General features: G+C 43.8%; 1 protein-coding gene across 8 annotated transcripts in view; it reads left to right on the top strand.

Annotated features, from left to right (window-relative positions):
* The first annotated feature begins 1,284 nt into the window (after positions 1-1,284).
* The window catches only part of nfixa (nuclear factor I/Xa), a 109,454-nt gene continuing 86,681 nt past the window's right edge, over positions 1,285-24,057 (top strand). For 5 of the 8 annotated variants that reach the window (XM_070856464.1, XM_070856466.1, XM_070856468.1 and 2 more), the window contains exons 1-2: positions 1,285-1,835; positions 8,834-8,917. In XM_070856464.1, coding sequence (XP_070712565.1) covers positions 1,833-1,835; positions 8,834-8,917 — 87 coding nt within the window. In that variant the 5' untranslated portion in view covers positions 1,285-1,832. Of the gene's footprint in view, positions 1,836-8,833; positions 8,918-13,097; positions 13,232-24,057 lie in introns of those variants that run through there. The other 3 variants (XM_070856467.1, XM_070856469.1, XM_070856465.1) reach the window with 3 other exon arrangements.

Raw genomic sequence — 24,057 nt, 5'->3', positions numbered from 1 at the left:
TGCAGGCCTTTACTCTCCACGTCTATAAGCACTTTCATTAAAAAGAAAACAAAAAACAAAAAAAACAAATGTTATATTGTGCAGAAATGTGCCTTAAGTCTGGCCTTTTGTGGTTTACTATCTGTGACACCTCGGTCATATTTTATCATGTTGTTTCACTCTGTTGGGAGACACTGTGACCATAAATCAGTTGGTGAAGTGTTAAAGAAAAGCTTTAAAGTTGAAGCTTGTTCATTTCCATCACTGCCACTACAACTGCCATCATTATAAAGAACAATATGAATACATTGAGCTTCTTAATGTGTCATTAACATAAAATATGGTATCCTAAGTGCTGCCTTCAAAGACCCTCTGAACCTCCTCACACCCACTGACTTTTTGGGGACACGCTGACTGACAACTGTCAAAGGCTTTTTATATTTTGGTGAATATAACCAGCTGTATGGAAACAAAGACTTCTTGCTCTTGGTGACTAGTTTGTCCTTGACTGTACCTTTTGACCTTCTTATTGTCCGATCTTTGCTTCAGATTGTAACGTATCTATTTTTTAAATACTACGGAAAGCAGAGTGGGAGCAGTTCGGGTCGTACCCAACCGTGGCCACAGTGCCACTCTGAAACCTACAGTTCGTGCAGGCGGTAGGTAGGAGCCAGTGCAGCCCTAATCCCCGCCATCCGTGATTTAGCCCCTGGTCCTCCTAATTCTCCTAAAGCCCCAGCTGCTCCCCTGGCCGCGCCGCTCTCTCCGCGACAGACTGCACACCGCTCGCTTTATTAATAATTCACCTAATAATTCACCAGTTCGACGCTGCCGGCTGAAGCACCGGCCCCCGCCTTCACTGTAAACAACTGCCCTAATTCCCAGTCTATTTTTTTTTTTTTGAGTGTGTAAACAGGTCGCACGCTGGCGAGGTGAGCTATTTAGTGGCTGATATTTTTGGGGAGGGAGACGAAGGCTATCTGTCGTCGCTGCCGGGGCGCACGGAGAGCTTCCATTTTACGCACCGAGGTATCCAGAGCCCCGCTGAAGCTCGGACCGACTACGTGTCGCTGTGCAGGCATTCTGCTATCGGCGAGGCTGCAGCGATTTGAAGAAGCGAAACGCAAGCTGCTCTTTCATCTCGTCAGCTTTGAGGAGGAGGCGGCGAGGGACCAGGGGTGTCCCCCCGTTTTTGTGTGTAACACCTTGTGTGTGCGCGCGCGTGTGTTTGTGTGTGTGTGTGTGTGGAACAAGGGAGAGGAGAGAGAGAGAGAGAGAGAGAGAGAGAGCGATACGAGGGTAAAACAGATCGGACGCGCGGCGCAGGAGACAGCCGCTTTTGGACACGTTTTGGAGACAGAAGCTGCTCGACTGCAAAGGCTGCGCACGGAAAAATAATTTAAACAAAACTTACTTTGCATCACCTCTCCCGTCCATTAATTTTTTATCGTGTCATACATATTAAGTCGGGGAGTTTTTTAGCGTCTCCCAATCTGCTGGACAAGTTTGGCCGCTGAAGGACGCACCTCGGGACTTTGACGCAGACGTCTCCCTGACTTCTTGCTGCTGGACATGGGCGCATCTGAGGCCAAACAGCGGTAGACGGGGGCTCGGAGCTGCTGTCCTCCTTTCCTTCTATCTCTCGCAGAGTGGACCCACTTTTGAAAGAGCGTGTTTTTTTTCTATCTGGGCCTAAGGCCGACTTGTTTAAAGGTCCTTTTTTTGCTTCCGGCAACAGCGAAGAGACCAAGTCTTCCTCCCTCAACCCTCACTCCCTCTCTCACTTTTTTGGAAGCTGAACTTTTAAAGGAAAATGGGGCATTGAGAGGGTTGGCAGATCTCCCCACGCTATAATGGTACGTGCTGTGTAACTCAATAGTTCCCCTCTGGTGGGTCTATAGGGTAAAGTCTATAGGACTGAAAATAAACCAAACATTGCATGTGTTTAATTGCATCCCTGCAGGCTTTTTTTTCAGCTTTTTAATTTCTTTAAAAAAAAAAAAATCTGCACTTTGTTGAACAGGCAGAGTGAGAGTTGGCTGTGGAGTGTGTGAGGCCATAGATGACGGTACAGCACACCTGTGCGTACGTGTGTGTGTGTGTGTGTGTGTCTGAGTGTGTGTGCGTGTGTGTGAAAGAGAGGGAGAGTGTGTCAATATGTGTTTGTGTAATGTCTATAAGTCTTGCACCTTGCTTGCCTGCCAATTTTGACCACTTTAAACCATCTAAACTCACTCTGATTGACCACATTTTGGAAAAACATTTACTATGATGAATGTCATATAACTTGCAAACCAACAATGTATTTTAATGCAGCTCTCTATATTTTTCAACTATAAGAATGTCTCACTTTTTTTTTTTTTTTTTGTGAGCTGCTCTCCCTTGCACGTTATTTCCTTAAATCTTCCTCAGAGACACAATAACGCTGCAAACAGTCTGCCTCTGACATTTAATAGAAATAATCTGTTTCCTAATTCAAATTGATTTAGCCTCTCTGGTGGGTTAACAATGTGCAGGCTGGATTGTTTGCAGTGTGGCCCTGTAGACACCGATTGACAAAGTGGAGGCTGATCAGCGCTGCTCAGATCAAACAGAATAAAACACACACGCGACCGCAGACTGAGGAGATCTGAAGGGACAGCACATAGATACAGTACTGTATTTATCATGATGATGATGATGATGATGATGATATTCTACAAGCATCTTATACGTCCGCGCAGCGCAGGGCTGCTGCACCGTTCCCCACCTTGCAGCCCGAGTGTCTTTTCTGTCTCAGGCTGCTACGGATTTTTTTCTTTTCTTTTTTCTGTTTTTTTTTTTTTTTTTTATCAATGGGCACTTCATTTGCGTAGTTGATGACACTTTGTTGCGACTATAGGGGGGTGGGGAAGTGAGGTGACACACAGGCCGTCTTTGTGCCCCCAGAACAAGTGCTGAGGGTGCTTCTAACCGAAGCAGCGTGACTGAGAGAGCCTCCGTAGGATTTAATGTTGTTCAGAAAATCAAAAAGAAAAATGTTGCTATTCCAGTTATCTGTTTAAATCCTACAGCGTTTGTAGAGATGAATATTACATTTTACTAGAAGCATCTGTTTAAAATCTGTTATTACTGATTGACATAAAAGAGTCTCCATCATGCTGCAGTGTCCTTAAATTATAATTATAATGGCCTAAAATCTTGACCTACATTATAATTGATCTTCATTATCAGCCCAAGAGATTACAGTAAAGGTGCCATAATGTGGCTGTGTGTCATGTGCTGATAGTTCAGATTTGTTGAGCTTTTTGGTTTAAGAAAGGGTCGTTAAAATAGTCTGAGGTGACAGTGGGATAGTTTTCTAGTAGCATAGACACAGAGGGTGAAGAATACAGCATGGCCATGATCAGAAATTATTCCGATGATTTTTGGCAACACAATACCGATAACTTATCTCTATAAACAAAGTGGGACAAGTGTGTGTATTAATACTGTTACACACTAATTCAGGAGTCCTCTGAGGTCAGGACTTCCTGCATTAGACTTAGACTTAAAATGTAATGGGATTGAAACACCACCTGGATATAATTCTGAAATGACAAAGTCTTTTTCTCACCAACAAAGACAATAAACACAGTATGAATAATAAACACAACACACACAGCAAATCATCAGCAATACAGCAAAATATGTACAAGAGTCGATACAGCTACCTGTCAATGAAAACACCTGCCATTAGCATATTTCACTTCTGTTTAGGTGTTCTATATATTGTGATCGTTAAGACAATCTCACATTCAAACTCAAAGGGGACGTATAGACTCAGTAACAATAAGCAAAAGTGTCGCACAGTTATATAGAGCAGCTGTGAGTCTGGCCCTGCTTGTTTATTGTCATCAACCAACTTTACCAGAGCAACTTCATCTGTTCCCCAGATGACTGACAGCTTGTCAGCGCTGTCTGTCACATTAGTAGGATGACGAAAACACATTTAATGGTGTTTTAAATATCATTGTTGTAGAAGTTTATTATGGGGGAGTTCACCTGCCAAAAGTGTTTGTTGGCCACGGTTTATGTGACGCCCAGTCATATCTGCTCAACAGCACAAAGAGGTATTGAGGGTTTCATCATGTCAAATGGCAGAGCACGTTATTTGCGATATCACCTGTCCAATTATCTGTCGAGTTTCTCAAGGTTAAATGAACTATTAGACAATAGTTTATAATTGGCAGTGATATAACAATACTCATTTTGTTTTGATTGTGGGCCTATAATTTCACAGTTGGTTGCACTGCGGTTGTTGCAGAGAAAACCTGCCAACCACAGAACCTGTCAGTCAAATCAAAGCCAGGACTGTTATTGGTGCCAAGCTGGGAGGTGGGCGGGAATCTTATTGCATTATTAAATACATTTTTAGAGTATCATTTCAGTTGAGTTGAAAGTGGGTGAGGCATTTTACACCGGCTCAACATGCTCCTTTATTGAGTCATACTGAGTGTGTGTGTTTTGTAATGTAACTCTATGCTTCCTGGTCTTTGTGGTAAACTCTGTCGTATTAGAACCATAACCACAAGAAAATCTCCCCACGGATCAGTCCTTGTGTGACACAAAGGGCTGATTGTACCAGCGCAAACCTCATTGTTAAATGCACAGAGCCAGTGTGGCGAGGCCTTAACTGAGTGTGGTTTGCCATTAAAAAAGCTTGAATGAGGATCCATGTAAGAAAAGGGTTGCCAGTGGCGTTGGGTTACCTGGTGTACGCAGGCGGCGTATGGTGCGAGCAGTGTGGCAGCGAAATGTTGCAGCTCGGGAAGTTCAGTATTACAACTGGCATGGCTTTATCTATAGGCCAGCCTGTCGAGCAAGATCAGTAGTTGACAGGCAAGGTGCCAGGCCAAGTGAATCTTGGGGTGTGTCACAATGTGCGTTCTGTTCAAACTTGTTTCACCGTAACAGTTTTGGTGAGAGGACGTGTTTCCTTACATGGAGTCAGGATAGGCATTGTTAGGGCCTCTATAGTTTCACATCTATTGTTGGAGTATTCCAAAGAGTCACCTCACCCAGCTGATTAGCATGGAGGCATCTTTGATTTGAACCGCGCAAGTAAACACACATGGTTGAATTTCCGCGTTAGTGGAATGTCTTTTTGCTTAAGTCATCTGAAATTATATTGTTCTCCTGCCTCCTGCAGTCAGGCCTCCTTAACAGAAACTGTTCTCATCGTGTGCCTCATGCCTTATCCACAATCTCACCGTTTACTGTTGTGTAAAACACAACTGCACAATTAAGCCAAATGCAATCTTCAGCACTGCATCTTGGCTCTACTTCTGACCCAACAAAACCTTCAGGACCCACAAGTGGAGTGAAATAATTAGCCCCACTCTGCTCAGCCATCCTTCTACCCTTCTTTTTTTAATGCAGCCCCCCAGTTTCTCATCTTCTTTCTTATTCTCCCCGTTTTCCCTTCACCCCCCTGAAATGACTGTGTGAAAAATCGTATTTTTCCAACATTTCTCCCCGAGGTAGCTTTGGCAGGGACTCACACGGCGGCCATTTCTGTCTTTCATACACCCCTCACAAACCGTGGAACAGATCGCCGGTGCGGCCCGGCGTCTTTGAAGTGGTTGCCATCTCACGCAGGTTGGCTGGACTCTCTCTTTCTCTCTCCCCATCCCCCCCATTTTCATCCCGAGCCTTAAACTTGGCAGTGTTATTTTCAGCCACCAAATCACAATGATAAAAACACGTTGAAGACACAATGGTGGTGATAATAATTATGGTTTTTAAAAGATGGACTGACAGCGCTGAAAGTGGTTGCGGTTGATGATTGTGCAGCAGCCAGAATTAATGCTTTTTGGAAACAAGGACAGGACTGCACCAGGTGTGTGAGCAGAGTAAGTTTTTATGTGTAGGTGGTGAATTAGTGTGTAAGTGTGTGTGTGTGTGTGTGTGTGTGCAAGTGTGAGAGATGCAGAGAGACAGAAAGATAGAGAGGAGGATCATTGATATGTTGCCATTCATGTGCTTTAAAATGGAGCCATCTGAGAACAAATTCCACCATCAGGGCCTTTCATACACAAAGCTCTGTAGAGGTGTGTGTGTGTGTGTGTGTGTGTGTGTGTTTGTGTGTATGTGCACGAGTGTGTGAGCAGGTTTCGGAGATCTCACCTCCAAAGAATTTGGCCATATGGTCGTCAACACATATACCCAGAAAGAGAGAGAGAGAGAGACAGATAGAGAGCGAGCCAAGGAAAGACTGTGTGAGATAGTCTGGGAGAAAGTGAAAGAGAAGTGTCTTCTTTTGTCAGTGAAGGCAGCAGGGAAGACACTTTAAAACAGATTCTATACCCCTACCTTAGATCAGATGGCTCAGACAAAAAAAATCCTCCATCACATCCCCTACTCCACATATTTGTGGAGTGGGAAAATCTGTCTCAATTAACACATTTGCATTGGGCGATGATGGACTCCAAATAGGTCACTGACTCAATCTCCCGCCTCCGAATCTTCCCTCTAAAATGTTAATTAAGGAGGGCTTTGAGATTTTTTCGCTCAGGGCTGGCCATATGGGCTGGGCATATGTTCTATATATATAGTACAATATATAATTCATACACTGCTGCAGGAGAAAGTGTTTGGGGGCCTGGAGTTTTTTGGGGGGTTTACTACAAAGAGAGGCAGTATGTTCTGGCCTCCCCAGTGGCAGGTACAGAGCTTAGCCTATTCATTAGCTTCATGTTATTCACTGTTGCACAATGGGATTGAGGTTCATCAACACCTGTTTCTTTGGCTGATGACATAAAGAGGGCATTTAAATTCTTCTTTGTCGGTTGGTTAATATGAAACGAGAGGAAATCATCAATTGTTGGTGTGCAGTTGCTTTTTTTCACATTGTTTCAAAAAGCTGTGTGGGTCAAGTTAAACGATGAGTAATACTACGATTTTCTGTATTTAAAGGGCTACAAATGCACAAAGATATTCTCAAATAGTCAGTATGTATCCTCACATACTCCCAGTTGAACCAGTTGTCCCAGTGCCATCCTCCCAGACACCCATTCACCAGCAGAATGAGGCAGTGGCAGCCAATGAAAACAGTTCTTTCCCACCCGCAGCTTTTTGGGTCCGGCTCAACCAATCAGAGGAGGCTGGCTAGTGCACCTGACCCTGTTTCTGGCCAGAAACAGCCAATCACAAAGGCTCTAGCACACCTGATGCATTGTGGTCTGCTCGCTGGTAGTCAGCAGACTCACGCTGGGCAGGTGCCGTAGATCCAGGACATTATTCTGAGCTCCGGCCAATCAGATGCATCATCTCATTATCAGACACATGTGGCCTGGCAGATTTTGAGTGGTTGCGTTTTGTTTTGTGCGTGTGTGTGTGTGTGCTTCTGTGTGTATCAGCATGTATGTGTGCATCTCAGGATCGCCGCTACCCTACTCCCATAATGCTTTGCAGTCTTATCAGCAGGCCTCTCTCACCCCGTTCCTGGCTTCATCCTCTTCTTAAGACTCAACAATGGGCACTGTGTTGCCCCCTTAAGGAGCTGGAGGCCTCAGCTATAAAAAGAGACTAAAAATAAAAAAAACATGTTTATGGACTAATAAAGATGATTAGAAATCGCACAATTGCAGAAAAATGGAAGGTTTGCGAGTGCAGATTATCTGTAATAAAAAGCTGAGGGGAGAGACGGGGGAGAGAGGGAGAAAGAGAGTTAGCTGTACAGACCTCTCATTGCGAAGGATATGAATAGCCTTTGTTTTCACCACAACTCAGGGCTGTGTGGTCTGCCAATGTCTGGCTCTTATTATGGGGTTTGTGTCTGTGTGTCAGCATAAGTGGCATACACGTGTGCGTTGGTGTGTGCGTGCGTGTGTGTCTTTGTGTTTGTGTGCGAGGCCAAGAGCACATGGGCGTAGAAAAAAAAAATGTATATACGTGCAGGTGATTATATTTTCAAGAGGGTGAGACTATATGAATGTGCACTTAAACGTTTCCACACACCAGAGACACTGTTTTCTCTCTGCTCCTGTTCAGCTAAATAGATGTGGCATGGGGTCTTGGGCTGGCACAAGCGTGTGTGCACGCTTTTTTATCCGTTAAAGTTGTGAAATGAAATAGGATTTCACAGAACGGCACAGCGGCTGTGGGATTTGGGCTCCCTTTGGCTAAGTAGAGTGGGATAGGTTGATCCAATCAACGGCAGAACTGCAAGGAGAGCCCATTTCACAGCTCCGGGCCCTGCCAGAACCCTGCCTGCCTGCCTGCTTGACTTAGAATACAAATGAAGCTCCCTGAATGCACACTTACACACACATGCATGCATGCATGCGCACTGGTACTTACAGACAGTCTGGCTGGGGATGTATAGTACAAGAGTTGTTAGCAGCCGCTGTGCTTTCTGTGGAGAAATGAAACCAGCAGGGGTTGTAAGACTGTCCCATATAGTACAGGTAAAATTTAGGGTTATCTCACAAAGAGGAAGCAAGAAAATCCATGTCTGAGTGGGATGACTTCAGGACACGATTGGCCACAAATGTCCTTCTGGATTTTTAATAAAAATTGTAATTGCTTTATTTTTTTTTTACAGCTAGAAATGTCTGGTGTGATATTGTATTTTGGTAAATACAAACAGAAATTCAATGATTAAAATGTTTGTTCAAATGTTTCAGTATATTGTAGTGGTCACCAAATTCACTGCAAGTTTCTTACTGGAATCTCTCACAAAGTAAAAGGTTCAAGCAGCCACTCAATTTGGAAACGCTACTATTTCTGGTGCCTCAGTGAGATATGCTTTCTAAGGTTTTGAAGTTGATAATAAATCACTGTACTGCTCAACTGATTTTAGTGAAATGACCATCTTTTTGTTTTTTTTTAGGCTACTGACACCTACCTGGTAAACGACGATCCTGCTAGAGGCCCAGGGATGCCTGAATGTTTCCTCGTGTCTGACACTTATAGGGTATACACACACACACACACACATTCTCTCTCTCTCTCTCTCTCTACAAGCTCTTTTCATTTGTCCCTGTCTTGTTGATGTCCCAAGATTTATTTCCTGGACACACAAACAAGCCCAGTCCATTAAAAATAATCCTTCTTCCCTTTATAAGGATTTACCGCAGTTGGGAGGAGAAGGGCACTCAGAGTACAAAAGACTCATCCGTGCATGTGGCAGAATAATTTCTGCAGGGTCAGACTTCATTGTGGGGATGTTAACCACAATATTATCTTCTCTCTTTAGATCTTGAATCGGAGGTTCTGGGGTTAATGTGTCTAGGAAATACACACACATTTTTTGAGTGTTGACATTCCGCCCGTTACCATGCTCGTATATCCACTTCCTGTAAAACCTCAGTAATGTCATCATGCATGTCCTGAACTCATTTGTGCTGACGTGTTGCAACAGTGCCCTGCATGAACACATATTTCCTCAAAATGTCGACTTTTCTGTGACGTGTTTAAACAAAATATCTTTTTGTGCTTAACAGCAGTTTGGCTTTGTCTCACCGTCCGGGCTCATTCTCCTCACGTGGAGGGCAAAGCCAGCGGCCAGTTAAAATAACTCAAAATAAAATGCAAAAACGGGAAAAGCTGAAGATATGAGGGTTTTCTTGCAGGATACTTTCTGTGTGTGACATGGTCTGCATGTGGTAATTTTCATATTTCTGTAAAAATAGCATGCCATCCTGCAGGTTGAGCTTATAGACGACTGCTAGACCGCCTGGAAAACTGCTCCTCTGGCCTGTGTGCTGTAATCTGACATGTTGCATTTACCCCTTACATTAAGAAATGCTGACATCACACTAGAAAAATAAATCAATACATTTTCCTCGCATTGAATACAAACACGGTGGAAAGGCAGTAATCCAAACCAGTCGAGTGAAGCGTATATGCAGCTATTACACACAGTAAACACATAAAAAGCAGCAGATGTAACACATTGCTCTGCACACACACTCAGATTGCAAACAGATCCATAGAGTCTTTGGGATCCACACTGTGTATGATATGCTTGTTAGCCATAACGGCCAGTCAGCCATTTCTGTCTGACTGCATATGCCTGTATGCATTTGACTGGCGTGCTCCCTCCCAGAGCACACATAAACAGCTTACTCAAACAATATTTACACTGTACGGCGTAGTAAACGGTACAGTTACACACATTTTCCGTTCACATATTTCCTGCTTTTTGAAAGGCAGCCTCAACCACCTGTCTCACACATTCAGCATGTTAATGGCAGTATCAGTATGCTACATCACTTTCAATATTTAATGGCCTAGCCACAGGCGATGGTAAACAGCAAGTATATGTGTAGTGCTGTGTGTCAATGGGAGACCACAACATACTAACTTTAGACACACCATATGGTTTTCTTGTGTGCTTTTTAAAGGCAGGCTCAGAAACCGCTAGAGCCCAGCGCGCTCGAGGGGCTTTCATAGGTGATGGTCAGACTGGATGTGTTTGATCACGGGCAGAGAGAGAGAGAGAGAGAGACAGTTTGTAAAGAAAACCTGAGCGTCAGTGTTTTGTAACTCCTGTGGTTGCTATAGTTTGTTTGTTACAGCCAAGCGCCTGTGTTGAATACTGAGATGGTCGCCTCGGCCCGGGCTGCAGCCAGAGACAAAGACGGCCAGTAAAGTCAGACAGACGAAAGGGACAGTGTGTGTGATTAAGACGGCGGAAAGAGAGAGGGAACGGCAAAAGATTATAAGATAGAAAAGGAGAAAAAGGTCACTGAAAAGAACCACGGAGAAGCAGAAAAGGGGTAGACAGAAAGAGAAAGAGGGAAAGCGAGGGAGCACACAAAGGCTTTGGGGTTTGGGCCTGTGCCGTGGTGGGGTGTGGTTTGGAAAGAGGAGACACTATGGGAAAGGAATAGACTACACCTCACTATGCTTCACTTTCTTGCACTTTTATTTCGTGTTTTTCTCCCTTTTCTGAATCTAATTCTTTTTCTAGTTGCGTCTGCCAGCATATCTTTGACCACAAGACATTTGCGGCCGTGTGCGTATGTGTGTGTGAGTTTGTGCATGTGTGTATATACTGTACATTACATGCATGTGTGTCTGTGGTGTGAGTGTCTAAGTATCCTACATGGGCTGAGGTCTCGTAAAGCTGCACAGCTTCATATCCCCCTGAAAAACTTGGCATTCGAGCACTGGGGTGACTTCAACCCCTGAAACCGCACCCTTGCACACACATACACACACTCAGGCATACGCACATACAGAATTGTATTCACACATAAGGCACACACACACACACACACACACACACACACACGTGCGTCCAAGCACTCACAACGCTCATGCACACACTCTCACTCACACACATGCACAAGGCAGGGGCTTATGTATAATTGCAGGCACTCTGCCTGCATATATGAGTTTGATTAGGCTGAGGAGCAGGGAGCGGGCGAGGATAAAGCCCAGCCTGATTAGAAACAGAGTGTATCGCTTCCATACAATAGCAGTCACAATGAAGCCGGTTTAGACCCCTTTGTCCAAGTTCAGGTATCTTTGTCTCCATATACATATGCCGTACACTAGAATATGACTTGGACTGAGTTAAAGAAGGAGAAAAACAGGAATCCAAGGGGTATCACAGCTGAATAAATTATAATCATCCAGACAGTAAATTCATAACTTGCTGTAATAACTTTGGACTTGATTAGTTACTTGGGGGCATTCAAGGAGGTCCCCAGAAATATCAGGAATATCTGAATGCTCCTTTATTTGGAAATATGATGTGGTGTTGGTTATAACTTTCAGATGAGGAGGTTCTCGTATCCAAGCAGTACAGCTACGACCGTCCTCAGCCAAACTGAAGCTGACAGAGTCGGACCTCAAATCCAGCTTTGTAAAATGAATTTAACACAAACGTCTTTGGTCCACACTGGAGCCGATGCTTCAGCTGCATCAAAGACTTTGTCCACTGCTCACTTTTAATTTATAACAAATGCTCGAGTTAAGAATATGGGGCCTCTTCCACTTAAGGCACTTGAATTGGTTTACTGTGTGCTGAAAGCTTTGTGTCACTCTCCAGCTGAGGGGTTGACAAAATACCACAGCAAAATCTCAGCGGTGAGTTTCAAACCTTTGTTTCTATTTTTGGTCAATTTGGGTTTGCTTCTGCATTTTGTGCAACAGCAAAGGATATGAAAGTTGAAAAAGACATTTTGGGGAAATCTGCCTCCTCCTCAATCGCTTGCGTTTGCTCTGCACTCATCACTCAAAAATATACTCCATGCCTACACCCATGCTCTGGAAAGAATCTTTAAACATAACAATGTCACAAGGGTTCTTTGGAATATTAAACTGATACCACATGAGAATAAATAGTATTATAAGCAACAAAATGAGTAGCATTAGCTCATCACTGAGCAACAAACTGTCAGTTGTGAGGCAAAAATGAGAACTAAATCTTTTCTTAAATCTTAAATTTGTGTGAAGTGGAGCTTTGGGTGTCCTATCTATCTATCTATCTATCTATCTATCTATCTATCTATCTATCTATCTATCTATCTATCTATCTATCTATCTATCTATCCAGCTATCTATCTAAGATGGACAGACAGCTGAATATGTTATTTGTCATATCAGCATGAGTAAGTAAAAACGCGGCAAAATTATGACTGAATGCTTGTTGCACAGGGAAAGCAAGAACAGTCGCTCCCTCCAAAAAAAAAAAAATGAAATCCTGTAGTAAATTTAAGCAGGAAATCCGCACACAGCCTGCAATATGATACAACGCTATTCCATATGAATTTTACAAAAATGCTATAAAATACGACGAGGTGACTGAACTCACCACATGCGCACTACAAAGCCCTACAGTACTGTAAGGATACTGTATCTCACGCGATTCCTCTCCGGGGTTGTATAGCGAAGCACTGATTCTAAAGAAAGAAGAAGAAGAAGAGGAAAAAAAAAAAACTAAATAGGCCGATGATACATTTAAATAAAGTTAGATTTGTGTCGATCTGCAAGACAAGCGGGGAGGGAGAGAGAGAGAGAGAGAGAGAGAGAGAGAGAGGGAGAGCTAGAGAGAAAGAGGGAGGGAGGGAGGGAGTGAGGGAGAGAGAGCAGCAAAAACTTTCCCCTAAAGTTAGTGCGGAGCTTTCACTGTGAGTGAGGCGGGGTTACAGCCTGGACTGAGCCACAGCGGCTTTGCAATGCGGCACCGCAGCGAACCTCCATCCAACTTTATTATCAACAACTCCAATTTTCATCTCTAGACACAACCATGTACTCCCCTTACTGCTTGACACAGGTATGAAAAAAAAAATTCGCCGTTTCTCGTGCTCCTCTTCGTTGCTTTTTTCCGGTTTGGTGCGCCTCCGGCTTGTCTCTCTACTGTATGTGGTTACAGTGCTGTGTTGTCTGCTGCCGCCGCCGCCGCTGCTGCTGCTGCTGCTGCTTGTCATTTGTTGCGTTTTAAGGACCTTTTTTCCAGCTCTGCTCTCTTTTCCCCGATAGTGTTTAACCTCCCTCTCTCTCTCTCTCTCTCTCTCTCTCCCCCCCTCTCGCGCTCTCTCTCTCTCTCCCCCTTTCTTTTTAATGGCACTCCTCCAACGGGCTTTCTTGTGCGTCTCATTGCGCATGGTTTGGAGAGAAAATGGCGCTTCTCCCAAATCTATTTTATATAAAACGGAGGTTGGAGAAAGGGGAAGAAGGGCTCGGTGCCCTGACAGTTGGCGACTAATTACAGTCACCCTGATGCAATAATCGGCTTTATTGACAAATACAATAAGCCACGAGTCGAGTTTTAATATGGCTCGTTGTGTTGTGGGACAGTTTATTTTTCATGTGAAGGAGGCTTTCTGACTTGCGGCTGTTACGGAGGTCTGCCGGTCTTCAGCCGGTCGGCGCTGGGGGCCTGTAGGGTCACTGTGGACACATTCATAACTATCTGTCATTTACTTTATCCCACTCCAGCAGCCTTGTTTTGAAACAAAAACTACATTTTTTGGGGGAGCCGTACTGAGGGGAAGGGTGGGCGTGTGTTGTGTGGAGAGTCCGAGCTGCATGGTTACAGTTTGATGAATTATAAAATACAGTTGCCTTTTAAAAAAAAAAAAAAAAAAAAAAAAAGCCAGTCAAGCTACTTTATGTAATTCATCCTAATTACACAGTGAATGCACTAAAGGTAGCGTAGAGTGGGGATTTTAAAGGGGTCACTTCACTTTAAAAAAAGAAAATCTCGCTTCATCTTGTGCGTAATTTCAAAGGCCGTTTGAGGTAAATGGTTCAGTTAGTAAGTTGCATACAGGTGATTAAGTGCTAGTTTTTTGTTTTACTTGTCTTGAAACAACTATGATATAATATATTGTGTAATTATTAAACTCACTTTGGAAAAGTCAGCTCACGTTTTTGTAATTAAATGAACAATGAGAGACTCATTTTTGACCTTTCGGCCTCACCGTCTGGACGCACTTCTGCTACTGTGCAGAAATAAGTCTAGATTTATCTTTTGTTTATCAGCTCAAAGACTGGAATAATCCTTAGGTATGTTATATTATTTCTGTAGAAATATACACCAGAAATATTCTTGAAGAGATTAACGCCACGGTGAAAATGCAGGGCCAAGTTATCCTTGAAACCGTCTTGAAACAGCTTGAGCTTCTCTGTTGTTCCTGTCCTAATGTTTTTCCATCACAGTGAGCATATTTTCTTTTATGTGCTGAGTATGTCTTGTTTCACCGTGTAGATACTTTCAATTCAAATTAAACAGCATCATCACAACAGCTCACAGCAGCAAAGGTCAAGTCATAAATGACCTTTTTTGTTTTTCTTGCAGCGCCGCGCTTTACGCCCCGTCCATGAGCACATATTTAAAGCAGTCGTTTTACTGGAAGCTCTCCTCCACAGATGCAGACGTTCAGTGCAGCCACTGCAGAGTTAACAGAGGAGAGCTGCCGAACTTCAGCTTCGGGCCGCCGCAGCTCTGTTTTTCTCTCTGCCGCTCGGCTTATCACGTTAAACACCGGACTAGAAGTCACCTTTACCAGTATTTCACCAGTAACCCGTTCTTTGAATATCAACTGTATTTGACCTTTTATCAGCTGCATTTGTCTGTAGCCAGGTTGCAAATTTTTTTGTCTGAAGTCAGAAGTTATATACTGCAAGCAACCTAATTATCTGGCCTATGTATGATATTTTTACGCATTAATTTACGCAGTGAAATGAGGGGCCTGTAGGTTAAATGCAGGGAGGTCACGGCCTACCGCCCTCCTCTCCTTTTCAGAGTTACACTGTTTTGCATTGGTGCATTACAGAATAATATAATATTAATATATATATGTATATTTTCCAAAATCTCTTTGAGATAATATCAGACATGTATGTCACATGTGGAGAAGCAGAGAGCCAGTGCGTTTCTTTAAACAGAACATTGTGTGACTTGAGGAGCTCCGTGGAAAACGTGCAGGATTCCTTCTCAGTATTATTTCAGGCCTTCTGAGCAGACCTCCATATGTTTTCTCTGACTGTGTATGGCTGTCACAGACAAGAGAACATTGCTGTTCAAAAGCAAAAAATATATTTCATCACATCTTCTTTTTTTTTTTTTGTTTTGGTTTTTTTTATATATCACAGCAACAAAGTCAGAAGCCGTGTCTGCAAAATAGGCTGCACTTAAAACGCATCTGTCTTTTCCATTTCTGCTCCCCCTCTTTTTTCTTTTTTCTTTTTCTCTTGACCTTTTCTGGCGTCTGTGAGTTTTAAACAGTGAGGGAGACATTTTCTAATCAATAGTCTATTTGATTTGCTCCGTAAAATAAGTCCAACAGCCCTACTGCATATTTAGCAGAGATAATTTTCCAAGCCTGGTGGTATGAGGCAGAGGTCCGCATCGAGTTTCCTCTTTCTTTCCATTAATTAAAATTAATTGGCAGCAGATCCTCTCACACGAGCGCCGCATGGACGCGTGCTGCCCATATGCGCAATACATATTGATCTGCTTAGGCTGCTGTTATTACGTCTCTGGGTCCTACTAGTGGATATCAAGCACGGCTGATTTGTTTGCACTCTCTCATATCTCCTTGAAAACTTGCGCTTGCAGAGGACACCCCGCCGCTAGAAGATAACACCAGTCAAAAATTAACTGGAAAAACGTCCGTGCATCCTGCTTGTGGGTATAAGTGACACCTCTCCGTTTCAACACATGTAATTTAAACTTGACTTGAGCATCCGCCTTTAATTTGCTTTAAAGGGCTGTTTTAATGATCTGCGGTTTGATGCGGCGAAAGGCGGGATTGTTTACTTTGTTTGCATGAGTGTGTGTGTACGCACACACACACGCACACGCACCCAGGCACACATTGATGAATTATTTTGACGTGCGTAATGTACTTGTACCCACACTGATGTTATCGTTCTGTGACTCCATTAAGACTCCCTTCTTGGACCTTGGTCGTGTAAATAATTCACAAATCACAGAAAACATGCAAAACTGGTGTAAACATTCTACAATGTATTATTAATGCTGATAAAAGCTTTGCTGGAATGGCCTGGTAGGTGACGGACCCGATCAGCCAAAAGTTGTGCACAAGCACTTGCCAAACAGCACCGGGAGGTTTTTTTTTTTTTTTTTTACGGGCTACGCGGCATTGTCTCAGATCCCAGTGACGGAAATGCATTTGCATAAAGTTTTAATGCGGTTTGAAGGTCGCGGAGGCGTCGTTAATTAAAACTTTTATGTGCTGTGTTTTGAAATCAATTATTTCAGACTCCACTTAAGTCCCGCTTATCCACGAGATGTAGGCTGCTAATATACGTCTCTCAAACACTGCCAACTTTTGAAGCTTTGCTGCAAACTCTCTCTGTCTCTGAGATGTTTAACGCTGTGCGGGGAAATTCTTTAACCATTTCCCCGCACACTTCACACGCAGAAAGTTTTATTTGCTTGCACGATTCTTGCTCGTAAGCGCGTCATGTCCAATTATTTGCAGTTCTAAAGTGTTTTTAGATTTGGAGATCAAATGAGTCCTTGAAACTCACTCAGGCATGCAGATTGGCAAAGCACTTGAAAGCATGCAGTGAAAGCCATACACACTGTAGCCGTGGTATACAGCCATAGCAACAGAAGAAATGTGGAGATTCAGGATCTTTGGTGATGGAGATAAAGTCTCTTATCATCTCAGGAGAATAGTGTTTGTTAATCAATGCGTATGGAGTCGCATAAAGTGTGTGTGGCAATGTGTGCCATGCAAGCAGATTGTGTGTAATGCCCTAAACTTCTTCTGAGTCCCCCTATAAGGCAAATTTTGTTTTCAGCTTTCATTCACCAGAATCAATTAATTAAAACTCACATTCAAGGCCCAAGTCCACACCAGGCTGTCATAGCTTTCATGGTGTGTGTGTGTGAGTGTGTGTGTCTGTGTGTGTGTACAGTACTTGTGTGTGTCTTACTCGTTTTGGGCTGATGGCTCTCCTGCGTCAGCCCTCGGTTCTGGTTTCACTGGGACCGGACGGTGACGGCCGTGGTGCTGGTGTAAGCCGAGGTGGGCCTGCATGATCTGGTAACATACCAAGCCTTGCTGGCATCACTTTGCACCACACACACACACACACACACACACACACACACACACACACACACTAATCCTGCTCACACAGAGCTAGTTGGTAGGCACAGCACAGGCAGCGGAGAAAAGGTTTGCTGTAGTGGACAGTAGGCAGGGTAAAAGTGGCCTGCCAAATGTGCCAGGACGACAGCAAGGCAGGCAGGCAGTGGGTTGCAGGCAGAACCCAGGGGTACATTGTGTTCTTTTTACTTATTCATCCTCTCTGCTGGAGGCAGACCAGGTCCACCTTACACTGCTTGGCCCAGAGTGAGGCCTGGTAGGCAGGGACAGAGGGATGGGACGGAGGAAGGAGAGCGGGGAAGAGGGAAATGGCACAACATGTTCATGTCACTTAAACAGTGTCTGAATAAATTTTGAGTACATGGAAAGAAAAAAAGTACTTGATTTGTGAGAGGATGTGTTGAAAACACTTATAACAAGTTGATTTCTCGTTCAAAATTTTTAAATCACACATTGGGCATCAGGTTTGTCAAGATTTACACGTGTACACAAATGAAAATATCAGTTTTTGTTTGTAGCATTTTAAATGTCTTATCAAAGAGCTTGTATGAGGCCCCTGAGCAAAACCCATAGGAAGCTTGTGGACGGGACTGAATGTGTATGAATCTGTCTTGGAGGTGAGTTAAATCCAGCGCTGTGGTGCTCTGCTCATCCCTTATCTGTGCAGTCTTCCTGACCGCCCATAGAAAATGGATTTATCATGCTTAACTGAGGCAATTGGCACAACAGGGTAATAGGTGGCTGTCCCCTGGATGGATGGGCATGTGTGCGTGTGTCCGATATGTGTGCGTCCGTGTGAATGTGTGTAGCCACCCCCTGTCCTCTGCCTCCTAGTGAGGATTAGGTTTAGGCTGATCTGTGGCCAGTAGAAGCAGGCGGCCCCTATAGCGGTCTTATGTTGGTCTGTGATATAGTTGTGTTTACCAAGCTACGTGGCACACACACACACACACACACACACACACACACGTGTGAAATCAGACTGAACACTCATGTATGTTACAGACAGATAGACAGACATGTGGTGGTGGAGGAGCAGCAGAGTCGGAATCACTTCAGTGTGTTGATACTGAGAACATCTCTCTCTGTTTGGCCTTTGCCAGCTTTTGTCATGAGAGTAGAAAGTACTCCAAAACTAAATATAAGCAGTTATCCCACAGAGCTTTTGTTGTTGTAATGCTTGCTACACGATATCATTTTATTTTTGGCAGTGGGTAAGATTTACATACGTAATGTGACTGTGTGATTGACAACTGCATATCGTCCATGTACAAGACTGGTATTATTTTTTCTCAGGTTTGAGAATCAAAGGTGCAACAACTAGCAGTTTACCGTCCTTAATGTGAAGAGACTTTAGTTTGCCAGCAAGTGATGAGATGATCAGACAGTGGAAAACCCACAAGCATTCGAGGGATGAGAAGGTACAAGAGCCAAAGTGCTGAGCTCTTCTTGCAGCTGCCTGGGACAGACTCCCCTTCACCTTCATCCCGCTCCTCTTCCTCCACCCCCTCCACCTCCTCAATTAGCTCCCCTTAAAAGAGAAGTAACGGTTAGTGAGAGATCTGCATTGTTCAAGGATGAGCCTCAGTTGTTGTTGTTGTTGTTTGTCTCTCCCTCTCTCTCTGTCTTTCTCCATCCCCCTCCTCCATCGCCCGTTCTTTTCTCAGAGGCCTTTTTTGTGGGGGTAACCCCACTGAATGGGACAATGCAGCCTAGCGTGAAATTAAAGCTCTTAGTTAGTTTGGAGTTGCTCAAAAGAGGATTTTACACATGCATGCATTCATACACCCTCCCATACGCTATAGATATAGCTAATTAGAGGAAGTACACCCTATGTCGAGCATCAAGGGCCCAATTAAAAGAGTTGGGGAAACCTTGGTGCGTAAGATCTAGGCCAAATCAGCTCCGTGAATGCAATTCTATTCCTTGCGTGTGAAGAGTACGTCTGCCTCCTTAAGCCAGGCGGGAGAATATGGACAAGACAGATACGAGAAACGCACAAGTTTCATTAACATATGCATGTCATGTACTCGGTAAGTAAATCAAGAAAACAGTCAGATTGATCATCCTGACAGGCGAGCGTCTGATTCAAAACAGATTGGACGGCTCTTGCTGACTCTTCCAAGGCTCATTTTGGAAGTAGTCTCCGCCGAAATGTCTGTCATGCATGCACATTACGCGTTTTTGTTGTTCACGTCAAAGGCATTTATTTATTTGGCATTTATTTGTGCATGGAGTCTGATGACTGTTTTGCTTTGTCAAATACATTTGCATGGCGCTTAAAAACAGAAAGCGTTATAAAAAGTCAAGTGGACTTTGAGAACAAAAACAGTCTGGGCCATTACTAATTAGCGTTCTGCATGTAGAGCTTGACTTGCTTTGATATGTTTACTGTATTTTTAAAGTGTAGCTGATACATAGTGCAGACTGTATAGGCATGACACCCCTCTGTGTTGAATGACTACCTAAGGTCATTTATTTTTTGACTACCCCGTGTGCGTGCGTGCAGAGGCAGACTAATATAGAGCAGCAGGCCACATCACTGGAGGGACTGATAGCTGAAATATCCACCAGGCCTAATAAATGTATCTGATACTAGACAGAAAAGCACCAACAAGCTTTGCTCCAAGTATGATCAAGTAACATACACACACACGAACACCCACACACACTCTCATGCTTTGGTTAAGCCCTATTTCCTCACTGTAACTACTGGTCACAGAGGCCTGCAATCCCAGCAAGGGAGCCAGTGAATCCAGTTAGTGAGTCAGACTTTGTGGAACAAAGTGTGCTGCTCTCTGATCCTCTCTCTCTCTCACTCTCTCTCTCACTCTCTCTCTACCAGTGAGAGCGCTGGCAGCTCGCCAGGGGTGGAAAAATCTATAAGCCATTGCGTAATATACCATATCTTTACCTTGGTTGAACCCTGTGCAAGATACACAGCTGTGTGAGCACACAAACAGAGAAATTAGTGTGTTCATGCCACTGTGAGTGTGTGTGTATGTGAGAAGGAGACAGACAGACAGACAGAGGGATAGAGACACACAGAGTGGCTTCTTTGTGGCTAGTTTTCAGTATGCACCCTCATATAAACAGTATCACACCACTTTGATCAAATGCTGCTGACAAAATATTTTCTGAAGTAGAATGAGCATGGTGTTCTGATCACTTTCTGGTCTGCTATGCCAAGAGGAAAGTAAGCTGAGGCCATATAAAATTTATCTGTTTTTGAGGCGGGCAATGTTAAAAATGGAAATCAAATTAACTTCATGTTTTGCTTTAATGACATATAAACTCCATGGCAACACCACTGTGTTTCCAAAGTCGGTGACATAAGTAATATTCACTAGTGGAGTAACTTGTTCTCTGTGCATATCTTTAGAATGGAAATGAACGAACAAGGCCGCAGGCTGAGTGGCTAGTCTTTCATGTTTGGTCGTCTTCATATTCTCAGTTGCACAAGATTCGGTTGTGTCGTTTCAGTGTGTTCGGTGCTTTGTTCGTGCAAGCGCAGGCCTCTGCTGCAGTGTCCGTCTGCACCTGAAGCTTCCTCAGGAGCTGTGAGTGTTTGAGCTCCTGAGGGAGGGAGTGTTATGTTTTTATTGGATGCCTTTATAGTAGGCCTTAGTCACTGACTTCGAACTTTCCCGTTGAGTGTTTTGAAACTGAAAGTTCATAGGGTGTAATTTCTGCAATTGTTCTCCTCTCACACAGAGATACATTATACAGTAGGTTGACCTGCACTTTGCCCCACAAAAAAGGTAGAAAAATACTATAGTAAGCTGCTCACAGTATGTGGATCCCTGCATCGTAATTTAAATTAAATGAAATGCCAAACACTGTCTAATCAATTCTCATCTTCTCTACTATGATCCACTCAGCCAGTGATATTGGTCATCCAAATATCACATGCTCAGTCTGATTCGTTTTTGATGGTGGTGATTATTATTAAATGGTCTGTAATGACTACTGATAATCCCCACATGCAGTCGGGCACCCTGGATTCGCTGAGAGGCAGTTGTTTGTTAATGCACCACTGAAACCCAAAACACATACAGATGTGTGCGGGACAAAACCACAGACTCAATTTAGAGCCCTGCCATTGTTTTAGTACATGCTTGTGCTTAATTTTTACCGGCTTTTCCACAAACGTGCAACTTTCCAGCACAGAGCCCCCATATTAAATCCACTGACGTTCCTCCCCCTCAGCTACACAGTGTGAGGGGGTCAAACTGCGTTAGTGTGGTGACGGTGGTTCGGGCCGGAGGGGGTGACAGCTGTATGAGGGACGTAGCTTCAGTAGATGGGATAAAGCTGAGCAGGGAGAGGGATACAGCATCATTTTTCACCTCATGTAATGCATATGCATCTGTGTGTTTATTTGTGTGTATTCCGTGCGAGTGTGTGTGCGGCTGACTGCTGATATGTTTGTGTTTGTTGACTCAAAGAGACGGGCCGTGGCTGCGTACACAGCGGTGTACGGGTGGCAGGGGTCCAGGCTTGGGGGAAACGTGTGTGTTTAAAGTACACACAGGCCTAATTATGCTGATTTAAGCATTCTTGCGGTCCTCCCTCTGGCTTGTGGTGAGTTAACTGGCACAGGGGTGTCCAGCAGAGTGTGGGGGGTGGTGGTGGGGGTGGGGTGGGGGGCAAGGGTAAAGATAAAGAGGACAGAGATTGAAAAGGGAGGCTAAATAAAGAGACTGACGAAAAAAAGAGAGGAAAGAGAGAAAGAGAAAAAGTGGTAGTGGGCTGCGATGCACTTAGAGTGACTATACAGAGAGAAATGTTGTCCCAGACGCTAGCGAAACAGAGGAAAAACATACACCACCGTCAAACTTCCTGGCAGGTTTTTTCCCTCCTCACTTTGGGGTTATGTGCTCGCCCGCTCTTCGTATTTATTTTTATATTCAGATGTTATGGATTGCTCCGGGAAAAGGCCGTCCCTTTTCCCAGCAAGAGGAATTAATACTGTTTGAATGTTCTCTCATGAGTCTAAAAGGAGGAATTTTGCAATGGAGTTTGGGAGGTTTATAAGTGAAAACCTGACCACTGCTAAATAAACAAACTAGGGATGATTAAAAACTGACCCTTGTTTATTGACTCTCCGCTTTCTGTGTGTGTGTGTGTGTGTGTGTGTGCACCTGTCTCCTGTCGTTTTATGGGCATGCATTTACCATGCAGTGAATGCATGCAGAAAATGGGCAACATAAGGGAAAACCCACATGAAAGACTTAAAAATTAAAATTAAAATAGAAAAATTAAATAAAGCTATAAAGCTATGGCAGCTATATAGTTGAGTCGAACAACGGTGAAAGTAACTTAGCAGTATGTGCCTGCAGACAGGTCTGAATATTTCTACATATAGATGTGTTTGGTTCACCCTGCACATGATTTAGTGTGTTTCTGTTTGTGGTGTCTGATGTGTTTCAGAGGAAAAAATTGAAAAAACAACTTTTTCAAGTGTTTATACCTTTGTGTGTGTGTGTTTGTGTGCCAAGGTATTCCTGCACCTCTACATAACAACTTTTTTTTTTGCATAAACGACATCCAAAACATAACATTAACTGTAAAGAGTACATAAAAGGCCTGCACAGGTTCCTTCTGTAGCAAAGCTGAGCAGAGATTGATGACGTTGGCCAGTGTGTATTCAAGCCACCTTTCACACAGGTGATAAAATCCTACTGGAGAGGCAGGCAGGGCTGCTCAGTGTCTCCGGGTTCATTCGCTGCACTGTATGAGACAGGATCAACCAACACCAAAGCTCACATGTGCTCCCACCTGAAAAAATGCTCTCACTTTTCTTACACTTCATTCCTTTTTCTCTCTGTCCATTTCTTTCTCAAAAACCTCCCTCTTTCCTTTGCTCTGTGTATACGTTTGCTTATCGTTGTCCGATTTTATCTCACTCCCTCCCCATCCCTCAGCTCGCCCCACTGTCTCTCTCTTGTTCTCTCTCTTTTACGTCAACCATTTCTTTCTCCGTTTTACCTCATTCTTTCCAGCCCCCTCCGCTGCTCGTCTCTTTCATTCCCTCAGGAAGAGCCACAGTCTTATCTGGGATATGTTGGATTTGGTGAGCTTAAAAGCCACTTTACTAACTCCCTGTCTGCCTCTCCTGAGAACAGCACAGGCTATCTAAAACAGGTTCACCATTCGCCAGGCTTTGTCCGCTGGAATGCTGCTCATCGGGCAACTTTTGACTCCCTATCGCCTCTTAATGCTAATCTTTTACCTGACTCTCCATCTTCTAGACATCCTCCCTCCTCTTTCCTCCCTCTGCTTCTTTTCTGTTCCTCCACTGACTAAAATGCTTGATATACACATATTGGGTTTCTTTGGTGATGTGAAGGAATGCTAATGTATCATAACCATATTACAGTACTTAGAGGAGGCAAATGGTGCCAAGTGCTATCTGGAGAATCAAATCTCTCCACAAGAGCCTTCTCTCCCCTTCAGATTGAAAAGCAGTGTTCCCATTTTGATTTTCCTCTCTGGAAATATATAAAGC

The sequence above is a fragment of the Pempheris klunzingeri genome, chromosome 3 (assembly GCF_042242105.1).
Source record: "Pempheris klunzingeri isolate RE-2024b chromosome 3, fPemKlu1.hap1, whole genome shotgun sequence".
NCBI classification, from domain to species: domain Eukaryota; kingdom Metazoa; phylum Chordata; class Actinopteri; order Acropomatiformes; family Pempheridae; genus Pempheris; species Pempheris klunzingeri.
Note: the sequence above shows the minus strand (reverse complement) of the source record. Positions and strands in the feature narration are given on the sequence as shown.